Raw genomic sequence first — 12,504 nt, 5'->3', positions numbered from 1 at the left:
CAGAGTCACAGGGGGGCTCATTTGCATCTCATTGAGATAAGCCCTCCCCCCTGTCACACTGACAGCACCTTCCCCCTACAGCTGTCACTAAAGACTCAAGAGGAGTTTTGTTATTGAAATGGAAAATACTTGGATCAAAGAATCAGAATAGGGTTTATTGCCATTTGTCGATAAACCGAATTCACAGGTGATTCAGTGCAACACAAACACACATGGGGAAAGGACAGATAACTTATAGTAAGTTTAAAAAACAGTCTTAATAGAGGAACTCTGCCATGGGCCAGGTATACGAACTGCAACGGGTCCATGGCTTTGAATATATGAGATATGAGATAATAGATCATAATAGGTACACCATCAGAGTCCAATTACGTCCGCAGCCTCTTTTGCGCATTCGTCTTCTGTACTGTGACTCTCGGCGCTGGGCACGACGCTGCAGGTAGGTCTACCTGTCAATGTTCAGTCCAGGTGGGACCAGGACATGGAGATTGTCAACCGGAGGCAGAACAGCTGAATTGCGTAGTAGCTGAAATTCCACTGGTTCTGCTCCACAGTAACTTTTTTTTCATTGAGGTGACTCTCAGGAGAGCTGTTTTCCACTACCTGATGACAAGGGCGACAATGTAAAAAAAAATTAGAACAGAAGAAAAATATCTGCACTGAAGTTTTTCCAGGCTAATGTTTACACATTACAGTAGTCAAATAATATAAACTAACCTCAGCGATATCTTCCAAAGTGTCAACCCTGGTCTTCATGTATGCTTGCTTGATAAGTCCAAAGCCACAATCAGGGGAGAATTTCGTATGGCCAGCAATGAGGAAGTGGATGTCCATTGTGTGGTGAAGCTTGTGTCCAACACACCAGGCAGCATACCACAACATGAAATTGTTTTTGTTTTGGACACTGCCGTTGTCACAATGAAGATCCACGTATTTTTCTCCAACCCCCGAAGTTGTTGAAGAAATTATGCAGGTAGTTTATGACTTCATTGCTTCTCTTACTTGACGACATGCCTTCATCAATCAGGAAATTGACCTGCTTCTGCATCCCTTCACAGGAGACACCAAAAAGGCCACATTTTCGTGGAGTCAGGAAAGACTTTGGCCAAGGTCTCATTCCTCTCTCTAACTATCTGCTCAGGACCCTACCCAGTCCTGCCTCAGAGCATGGAGCAGGTTCTCTGTCAGCACCCTCACACCACCATAGGTGGGGGGCCATTTCTCTTAAACAGTTCCTCTCGTTTCCAGAATAGATAGAAGTTCTCAATGTTGTGTAGTCCTCTAGGTCCACACTCTTTGGACAGCCATGTGTTCAGCTGAAGCAGCCGGCTAAACTTGTTTATCTTCCTGTCGATGTTTGGAAGAAGTCCACTTATGAATTTTTTTATTTCCATTTCATCAAGAACGTCGAATAACTTCAAGAAGTCTCTTTTCAAAACTTCAGTCTGTCCTCCCCGCATGTCCACTGCACCCACGTGCACAATCAGCTGTTTAACTCCTCGATGTTTAGTCAAAACATTTGGAAGGAGTGACATTATCTCAGAAATAGTGGCGCTGGGAAAAGAATGTGTGTTGATCTTTTCATGTGTCACGTATCTTATCGCGCCATCCCCTATCACAGGGGTGGGCAAACTACGGCCCTTTCAATCCGGCCCGCCAAGCTTGTTCAAGTAATATTAAAAAAAAATAATAATAATAATAATTTTGTCCTCAGGCATCTGTCTGCACTTGTATCCTTAATAAATATGACGTGAAATGAATTAAATAATAGATTCAATAGCCTATATTTGACAGAAAAGTGATTTTATTTGACATTTAATTTTTGGGATTTTTTTTTTCACACCAATGATCGTGTTTTCAGCTCTTGAATTTCTTGTAGATTTTTCCGACAGCGTTCAGTCGCCTCGTCAGATATGTTGTTAAAACTGTAAAAAAATATCTTAAAATCTTTGGTTTACTTAAAAAAGTCACAAGCAAAAATGTTTGGAAGACAAAAACTGAATAAAAAGCAAAATAAATAAGGAAAGCAGCGAAAGCAAGCTGGAGCGAGCGAGAAACCGTCTGCACTCTTCGGAAGCAGGAAGTGACATAATGTCAATCATCCTGGTGCAATATTCTCTGTCCATGTAACAGCTGTAAATAAGAGTTTTCTTTAATAGGAGTTTTATAAGAGCTTTTTAAGAGTGTTTTTTATAAGTTACCTGTTTTTTTATTATTTACTTCTGTGTTTTCTTTGTGTTGCAACACCAGAATATCCCCTTTGTGGGACAAATAAAGGCTTATCTTATCTCATCTTATCTTAAATGTAGCATAACCTGACGGCACTCAGGGCGGAAATGAGATCAGCGCTTGGTATGGCCCAATTTGAAGAAAATTGTCTCTGAGATAAAGGAGATAAAAGAGGCAGGAGTGGTTGGAGCACATATGAATGAAGCTGAACAACATAATTCAGACAATACGGACAAGCCGTAGACTATGAGGGCAAAGATAGAGTTATGCAGGCCAAGGTAATGGCGGAGAACAATAATATGAAAAAGAAGATCCTGGATTTGGAGTCCAGAGCGCGAAGACCTAATCTCAGGCTCGTGGGGGTCTCGGAGGGAGAGGAGGGAGAAGATACAGAACATTTTTGGAGATCATCCAGCTCAGAAGTTGAAGTCTTTCCCATCACAATAGAAAGAGTACATCGCCTGGGAAAAACCAAGACCAGCTGGGCAAACCAAGACCAGCTTCTGAGGAGGTCTGATGATGAGGTTTCTTAACAATCGTGTGAAGGAACATGTGATGAAGGCTGCAAATGTTAAAGGAGACCTTCACTACAAAGGCAAGTGCGTCTTCTTTGCCCTAGATAGCCCATATGATTTTCCTCAACAATGACGAAAGTTCCACCACATCTGTCAGGAGCTAGGGAGGAGAAAACGGAGACATGGTTTCTCATTCCCGGCGACTCCTCTGGTGACACATACAGGCTCTGAACACCAGGAGAAACAGAGGTGCACCTCAGGAAGATGCAAAACACAGAGAACTGAACGGTGTCAAGAGATGGAGCCACCAGCGTGGAGTATAGAGTTCAGATTGTAGTCACATGGGTTAGGGTTACTATTACTATTGATTTGAAGGGACTGATGATAGTGATGTGATTTACCATATTTTCCGGACCATAAGTCGCACCTTTTTTGATAGTTTTGGCCGGGGTGCAACTTATACTTATATTTATACTTATATACTTATACTCTGGTGTGACTTATATGTGATGTTAATTGTTATTTTCACACTTGCAATTGCAAGTGCAACTTATATATGTTTTTTTCTTCTCTATTATGCATTTTTTGGCTGGTGCAACTTATAGTCCGGAAAATACGGTAAATGTTTTTGACATCAGACTTTATGTTCCATGTTGGCTGTCTGCTTTGGGACATAGACTCTGTGCCCAGTTTTATACATTCATCAGAGTGCCAAATGTGGAAGATTTGACACGTAGTGGGCATTGGGGGAGTGAGGTGGACTGGGGAGGTGGTGTTCTTTGTATGGACTCAGGTTTTGTGTTCGGTGCATGTTTTCATGAACCCTTTTTTGTCATCTTTTAATCTGATTCCTGTTTCTGTGGTTCTTATGTGTATTTGTTGTGTTCAAACATTATTAATAGTGAAATCAATATGATCAATCCAATGGCAACAGAATTTTTACAAGGAGCATTCTTTAACATTAATGGCATATTGAACACATTCAAACGATAAAATGTTTTAACAAAAATTAGAAAAAAAAGAAAATAGATCATATTATTACAAGAGACCAAATTGAATGAAGTTAAGTTTGTTATCTTAAGTTTGGGAGCAGGACCACACCCCTTTCATGGACCTTCCTCACACTGCACAGTGAGGGAGCAGCTATGTAACAAGGATATTGAAATATTGGCTATTGGCATGAGGCCATATTATCTGCCCCGGGAGTTCTCACATGTGATTTTGATCGCAGTCTATGTGGCCCGTCTGCCAATGCTGAAAATGCTTGTGAAGCACTGCTCTCCTGCACTTGTAGGCTGCAAACACAGCATCCACAGGCTCTCTTCCTCATCTCTGGTGACTTTAACCACGCTTCTCCCTCTTCTGTTCTACCAACATACACCCAGTATGTTACCTGCCCCACCAGAGAGAATAGAACATTGGACTTGTTTTTTGCCAACACCAAGGAGGCTTATTCTTCTTCCCCCCTCCCTCCCCTGGGCAGCTCGGACCACAACCTTGTACATCTGAGGCCTGTGTATGAACCCATCGTGCGCAGGCAGCCTGTGGTGTCCCGTGAGGTGAGGATGTGGTCTGCTGAGAGCGAGGAGGCTCTGAGGGACTGCTTCAGCACCACTGTCTGGACTGAGGTTTATGACCCACATGGGGAGGACATCAACACCATCACAGAGTGCATCACGGACTACATCAACTTCTGTTTTGAGAACATTGTTCCCTCCCGGACGGTGCGGTGTTTTCCAAACAATAAGCCATGGATTAACCGTGAACTGAAGGCTCTGCTGAAGGAGAAGAAGAGAGCCTTCAGGTCAGGGAACAAGGAGGAGCTGAGGACTGTGCAGAAGGAGCTGAGGAGGAAGATCAGGCAGGCTGAGGCCGGCTACAAGAGGAGGATGGAGGAGCAGCTGCAGCAAAAGAACATTCAGGGAGTGTGGAGGAGCCGGAAAACCATCTCGGGCTTCAAAATCCCCCCTGCCCAGACAGAGGGGGATCTACAGTGGGTGAATGATTTAAATGCTCACTTCTTGAGGTTTGATCGATCACCCGTCCCTCCCCCTGCACAGCTGCATGCTCCCTCTTCCACAGCTGGACAATGCCCTGCATCTGTTCCTCTTCGCTTATCTGCCCCGGAACATCAGCTCCCCACTTCGCCTGGACTCACCCATCCCCCCAGCACACGGTCCCCCTGCCAACCACTGACTGTCACAGCAGCACAGGTGAGGAGTGAGCTGAAGAGGATTAAAGTGAGGAAGGCAGCAGGACCTGATGGCATCAGCCCCAGGCTCCTTAAGTCCTGCGCAGATGAACTGTGTGGAGTTGTGGAGCATGTCTTCAACATGAGCCTGAAGCTGAGGGTGGTACCACAGGTCTGGAAGACCTCCTGTCTGGTACCTGTGCCCAAGACACCGCGCGCCAAAGACCTCAACAGCTTCAGGCCAGTGGCTCTCACGTCCCACCTGATGAAGACACTGGAGCGGCTGGTCCTGGACCACCTCCGCTCCACCGTGAGCTCAGCCATGGACCCGCTGCAGTTTGCATATCGGTCTGGCATCGGAGTGGAGGACGCCGTCATCTCCCTGCTGCACCGCTCTCTCTCTCACCTGGAAAAGCCTGGCAGCTCTGTGAGGATTCTGTTCTTCGATCTTTCCAGCGCCTTCAACACCATCCAGCCGCTGCTCCTGAGGGACAAGCTGGAGACGGCTGGTGTGGAGTATGACCTGGCAGAGTGGATCCTGGACTACCTCACAGACCGACCCCAGTTTGTGAGAGCCCGGAACTGTGTGTCTGACATTCGGACCTGCAGTGTGGGGGCGCCCCAGGGCACTGTCCTCGCGCCCTTTCTCTTCACCCTTTACACTGCAGACTTCAGACATGACACGGACAGCTGTGTCCTGCAGAAGTTCTCTGACGACTCTGCCATCATCGGACTCATCACGGACGACGATGACGGGGAGTACAGAGGACTGGCGCAGGACTTTGTGGACTGGTGTCAGCGGAACCACCTCCTCATCAACGCGGGGAAGACCAAGGAGATGGTGGTGGATTTCCGCAGACGCCACCCCACTGCCCCCTCACCAGTGACCATCCAGGGACGGGACATTGAGAGTGAACTCATACAAGTACCTGGGTGTTCATCTGAACCACAAACTGGACTGGACTCATAACACAGACGCACTGTACAGGAAGAGCCAGAGTCTGCTCTACCTCCTGAGGAGACTCGGGTCTTTTGGAGTGACAGGGCCACTCCTGGAGACCTTCTACGACTCTGTGGTGGCATCAGCCCTCCTGTGCGGTGTGGCCTGCTGGAGCAGCAGCATCACAGAGAGGGAGAGGAAGAGGCTGGACAGAGTCATCAAGAAGTCCAGCTCCGTCCTGGGCTGTGCTCTGGACTTGGTGCAGGAGGTGGGGGACAGGAGGGTCCTGGCTAGATTCACATCTATGCTGGACCATGAGTGCCACCCCCTGCAGGACACTCTCTCCGCTCTGGAGAGCAGCTTCAGTGAGAGACTGATCCACCCTCGCTGTGTGAAGGAAAGGTTCCGTAGGTCTTTCCTTCCTGCTGCTGTCAGACTTTATAACAAAAACTGTTAGTACTGAACACTCGCAATACTGACCTAACCTAATACTGATGTGCAATTCTGTCATATGTGCAATTGCTGTTGGAATTCATGTGCAATTCATGTGCAATTACTGTGAAATTCATGTGCAGTCTATGTGCTGTCGTGACACATATTCATGTGCAATTACTGTCGTGATCACATGCAATGGTATTTATGTATTTATTTATTTATTTGTCTATGGGAGTTTTTATTTATTTATAGGAGATCTTCTACTGAAAGTGTTTTTCAGACTTCCTATAAGTGATCTGTTCTTCTGTATCTACCTCTGTATCTACCTGCGTTGCACCAATGAAATTTCCCCATGTGGGACAATAAAGGAATATCTTATCTTATCTTATACTATTTAAGGATCCAGGTCACATACACTTGTGTTCATGACATTTTGCACACGCTCCATGGTGGCGGAAGCCCTCGCTCGAATACATACTCGTTCCTTATCTTTCAATGGATCAGCTCGACCTCGTTCCTTCCGATGCATCGGCCCAACCTAGGCCTCACTTCGCCCAACACAGGGGAGCCATACCGGGCCATCCTCCCCTGGAATCCTGCTGCTCCCAATCCCATCATTTCAGCTATTCTCACAGGCGCAGCTCTCGCTTACGTTCCGATTTGTCTCACTCACACCAGTCTGGTAACTCACTCTCCTGGCTCCGTCCACGCTCCAAGGCCAGGCTCCCGTCAGAAGACCAGCGTCCTGCTTTGGATCACCCTCTGCTAGTTTTGGATTGAGAACCCCTCGTGCTCGCCGCGGCCTCGCTTGTTAAGTGCCCTCTGCGCTCTACATTGACCAGCCGCGTGAACGGCGGCAGATTTCCAGACCGTGCATAAGAAGGCATTAGTTTCCACGGTGCCTTCAGCAAAATCACTTTGTTCAAACTTGTCTTTGGCTAGCCAAATTTGCCCGTTCAGTGTCGTTCCTCCTGCCTTTCTTCGCTCCCAGGAAGCGGAGTGCTTCTCCAGAAGAGAAAGTTTTCCTCCACCGTTGTCTTGTTTATCCCGCACCGGGCTCCGGGCTCTCCCCAAAGCACGTCTCCAGAGCACCAGATGTCTTGTAAGCTTCTCTCTTAGGCGCAGAGTTGCCAGACTTGATCACCCCTTTCAAGCAATTAATTCATTTTTTTGCTAGCCCCTCAGGCTTCCAAGGTAGAAGCTGGCATCTCTCAAATGTAATAAATAAATAAATAAATACATGCAATGGATATTTATATATAATAAAAATAATTACAAAAATATATAGAAATAAAAAAAAAAAAAATGTAAAACACCTCTTACCCTCCCCTTTTTCTTCCTCTACTTTATCTCCCGCATCCGCTCCTTTCTCTCCCCCCTCCTCTCCTTTCTCTTCCCCCTCCTCTCCCTTCTCTTCCCCCCTCCTCTCCTTTCTCTTCCTCTTCTTTCTCTCTTGCAATCTTCCAGGATTTTTCGTACTTGTTGTCAAGTTGCGCCTCCCCTCAGGACTCGATCCTCACTACCGATCAAAGCCAGATCGCATCATGTTCTGGTTCTTCCCTTACTTAAGTTAGATTCTCACCTGGTCCCCACACACACTGCCACATCTACCTCCAGTCAAGGAGTCATTGACCGCCTCATTATATCATGGAACACAGGTTCTCCATGGCCTTAATGGTCTACACTCACCATAACCTCCGCAATCTCCAGTCTGCCAATAATTCAACTCAATTCAATTCAATTTATTTTTGTAACGCCCAAAATCACAACAATAGTTGTCTCGGAGGGTGAATAATAATCCCAATCATAATCATAATAATATAATTATTCAAATGTATCTCCTAGATGGGGGTATTGAGGTCCGGGAGCCTACAGCCCTCATCGCCAGAAGCGCCAAAACTGCATCCATTTCTGTACAAACACGTTGCAACGTAGCTGGGGTTGTGTTTCTTGCTAGTGAAACGACATTGAACATCAAAAACTAACCAAACTTTGTTATAAAAATCTTACTTTTCATCATACTGAGGCCAACATAAGAGGGGGGTTGTAATACCGATTTCAAACCCAATGGCTTTTGAACACAGTTTTGAATGTAAAGACAAAGGTGGCAGATATGTACCTTTCCATTAATAGTAAGGTTTTTACACTGCTGAATGTGTATGAATGGAACTATAATAATCAATGTTTTGCCCAGATTTCTCTATCAATTTCAGACTCTTCCGATTTTCCATCCCCAACCGGCTGTTTGATGAGTGGAATAAAACAATCTCAAGATTTGTATGGCAAGGCAGGAAATCCTGAATTCAATTTAAACGCTACAATTATCAAAAGGAGATTGGGGATTACCTTTTTTGAAAAATTACTTTGTTTCAAATCAGAGCGTTCCTGTACTGGTGTGACCCAGAATATGAAGCTCAATTGAAAAATATTGAGATTAATGTTATGCCGGGGGGTTCCTGTACATGCCTTGCTGGCAGATGACAGACGGTTGAGTCTGTTGGAGGAAGTTGAGCTAAGGAACTAATCAAAACATACAAACTAAATATGTAACATGATGTTAAAATCAAACTGACCTGAGATTCAAGGTCTGGATTACAAAAGTTATAACAGTTTTTCACCAGACTATAAAAGATAATCACGTTTTGATATGTTGAAGGAATCCATTGCCTTGGAGAAACAGGACCTTTATAGGTTTTTACAAATAAGGAGTTCTATAACCTAGAAATTAAACAAAGTAATGACCTAAGGTATCTGGCCCAAAGGAATGTGTTTTCTGTACTAGTATTCTGCCACTTAGGGGCCTCTCTATTTATGATAAACTTTGAAAAGGCACTAAGGAGATGTCCATGTAGAGGCATGATGGGGCCTCTCATAGGAAAGGCTATGTACGTGGCACTCTTCCAACATCTGGTAAGCGTAGAGAGGTCAAAGTGCAATCTAAGGGGGGTTTCTGCCTTTGTGAAGGATGAAGTATGAAGTCTACTGTAACCCTCAAATCGAGGAGCACTCCCTATCTGACCACACTGGAGCACCCAGACTTGTCTGTTGTATTGATGCTGTTTCTTTGAATAAACATCCTTTAAATTACAGTGTCAAGCTGGTTCTTCCTCTGCTACCCAACTGCCTCAAACAACACCTTTAAGGAACCACAGGCCATTGTAGCCCTCTGACTGAGAGGCTTATAAATCATAACTTTCAATGGGAATTATAGCTAAAATATATAAATGCATTTTTAAACTGGACAGCTACTCTACTACATATATTAAAAACAAGTGGGAAGGAGAGATTGGTCTTGTTTTGACAGACAAAGAGTGGGAAGATGTTTGTACTGTGGAGACATTTTGTTAGAAGAATCATTTTTTTTCATAATACCATGTAAAAGTGCCCGTTATTCACAGGGATATACAATCTGTTGGATAAATTGTGGCTACAAGGAGGTAAACTACTGTCCTGCTGTTCCAACATTTGGGATTGAAATTAAGGATGCACTGCAGATCATTTCTGATGCCATTCCTCTTGATTTTGGAACTATGCACTTGGGCCTGAGGACTCTTGCCATGGACACAATAAACAGTTACCTCTGGAACATACTCACAGCAAAAAAGGTCATCACAAAAAATGGATGACACAAATTACACCAACAATCCTTACTTTGAAAATTCGTAAAATGGAAAAACTCAAATTCGGCCTTGAACTGAATATTGACTAATTTGAAGGACTATGGACTATGTGGGACGTTTGCTTGGGTTTACGTTTCTCACTTAATGGATGTCTGCTTATTTGGATTTTTGTCTTCCGCTCTCTCTGGTCCTGTTTTGTTTCATTGCATTCTTGTTTTATGTCCATGTTTATACATGTAAAACTGTAAGGGAAATAATAATAATAATAATTAAAAAGAAACAATGAGAGAAAAGTATGATGAGCCACGTGGCTGTGCCCTCATCCGTCTCCCAACCTGACTATGTGTGTGTGTGCAGGGCTGGGAAGGAGCGTCAGAAGGCTGACCGCGTGGTGCTGGACTGTCAGGAGCGTGCTTACTGGGTGATCAATAGGCCTCCGGTCAGTGGATCAAAGCGTTTTCGATTTTATGGTCACAGGAGAAACACAAACGTAAAACCCACATGAATCCCAAAATATGAATTTGGTCTTCTTCGAACTTAGACCAATGTTTGTTTGTAAGTTGTCAGACCTTAACATGCGTCTTGCGGCTGATTTACACAGTCTTGGGAAGAAGAAGGACGACAGCTCACTCTGCAGTCCAACCTGTTTGGAATAGTATTCCAAGTATGAGAAAGCCCCCTCTTCTCGGTTTATTGTACTATAGGCATGTTTCTGGATTTTCTGTCTTTGTTGTCCAAACAAACAAACAAATAAACACTAGCCTGATAAGAGGGCAGAATATTGTATTTATCTTGTTCTGAATAGCACTAGATTACATTTATTTGTCGATTTGCAAATTGAATTGATTAAATTATGTTACTTAGCTTGTTTTAATTCATAAATATGTTAAGGTTTTTTAGCAATAGAAAGTAAAATAAAAGTGTTTATTTCAGATTTGAAGTATTGACCCTAGTAAAGACATCGTCAGCATCTCATCATGTTGTACTTTGTTTTTGCTGCAGAGGCGCACTCACAGCGCCCTGGACATGGGGCCAGAACGCCTCCTTGATCCCAGCGCAGAGGAGGTGAGCACCCTCTCCAGCTCCACGCCACACACCCCACGACAGACTGCATACTAATAAAAAAATCATATAACCACACTGAGCCAATTGTATAACAGTTTAATAATAGAACCAGGAGACCTTTATGCATTTTAAGAGAGATCAAAAATATCCGAAAGTTGTCAACGGTGGGATCAATACAATCAACCCAATGGCATCAGAAGTGTTATAAATAGCATCCTTCAATGTGAATGGCACTGAACCCAATCAAACTTTTCAAAAATGAAAATATAAAGAATATACATTATAATAATAATAATAATAACTTTTATTTATATAGCGCTTTTCAGTGACCCAAAGACGCTGAACATATATAAAAAAGGGGGGGTATTTGCAGACAGGGGGGGACAACACGTACAATACACATTAATATACAGATTAAATGAACAAGACAGAAGAAGTAGAGAGAAAAAGATGGGGATGTAACAGGGGGTAGAAGAGTAGGCAATGGGGTAGAGGAGGCTAGGGGTAGGGGAGGTCATAGGCTTGGGTGAAGAGGTATGTTTTTAGGCGGGATTTGAATGTTGTGAGTGAGGGAGAGTGGCGGACAGGTTGGGGGAGGGAGTTCCAGAGTCGGGGTGCTGTTCGGGAGAATGCTCTGTCGCCAAAAGTTTTGAGTCGGGATGTTGGTGCAGTCAGGGTGAGAGAGGAGGAGGATCGGAGAGCTCGGGAGGGGCGGTGGGGGATGAGGAGGTCAGACAGGTAGGGGGGGGCAAGGTGGTGAAGAGCTTTGAAGGTGAGGAGGAGTATTTTAAAGTTCATGCGCTGCTTGATGGGGAGCCAATGGAGAGAGCGGAGAACGGGAGTGATGTGATCACTGGACCGGGTGTGGGTGAGGAGGCGGGCAGCAGAGTTTTGGACCATTTGGAGTCTATGGAGGGAATGGGAGGAGATGCCAGTGAGGAGGGAGTTGCAGTAGTCAAGGCGGGAGGAGATGAAGGCATGGATGAGGGATTCAGCAGCGGGGAGGGTGAGGCAGTGTCGGATTTTGGCGATGCGGCGGAGGTGGAAGTATGAGGTCTTGACGATGTGGCTGACATGGGGAGTGAAGGAGAGGGTGGGGTCCATGATGACACCGAGATTGCGTACCAGGGTAGAGGGGGTGATGGTCGAGGTGTCGATGCTGAGTGAAAAGGGACCAGTTTTATTGAGAGTGGATTTGGTGCCAATGAGGAGGAGCTCTGTTTCATTGTATATTTACAAGAGAGACCCTTGAATGACACTGAACTAACAAAAATGCTGTCAAAGAAAATAATGTATAAATAAAATTATTCATCATACAGAGGCAAACATAAGAGAGGAGTTGCTAGATTGATCTCAAACCAAATAGTTTTTGAACAGAGTTTTGAATGAAGGTTAAAGAAGGCAGATATGTATTGGTTAAAGGAAATATTAATGGAAAGGTTTTCACTCTATTAAATGTGTATGCTCCACCAGAGAGTGATATCACTTTCTATGCTGATGTCATGGACA

The 12,504-nt window shown here is 44.6% G+C and overlaps 1 protein-coding gene across 1 annotated transcript in view; it reads left to right on the top strand.

The window, feature by feature from the left end:
- Positions 1-12,504, top strand: part of rgs9a (regulator of G protein signaling 9a) — a 71,207-nt gene that overhangs the window by 36,290 nt on the left and 22,413 nt on the right. The window contains exons 8-9 of the mRNA XM_072464331.1: positions 10,288-10,369; positions 10,933-10,995. Coding sequence (XP_072320432.1) covers positions 10,288-10,369; positions 10,933-10,995 — 145 coding nt within the window. The remainder of the gene's footprint in view (positions 1-10,287; positions 10,370-10,932; positions 10,996-12,504) is intronic.

This window comes from Eucyclogobius newberryi, unplaced genomic scaffold, assembly GCF_026437365.1.
Source record: "Eucyclogobius newberryi isolate DKJ021-1_F unplaced genomic scaffold, fEucNew1.0.hap1 SCAF_44, whole genome shotgun sequence".
NCBI lineage: Eukaryota > Metazoa > Chordata > Actinopteri > Gobiiformes > Gobiidae > Eucyclogobius > Eucyclogobius newberryi.
The sequence above is the reverse complement of the archived record's forward strand: the minus strand, read 5'-3'. Positions and strand labels throughout refer to the sequence as shown.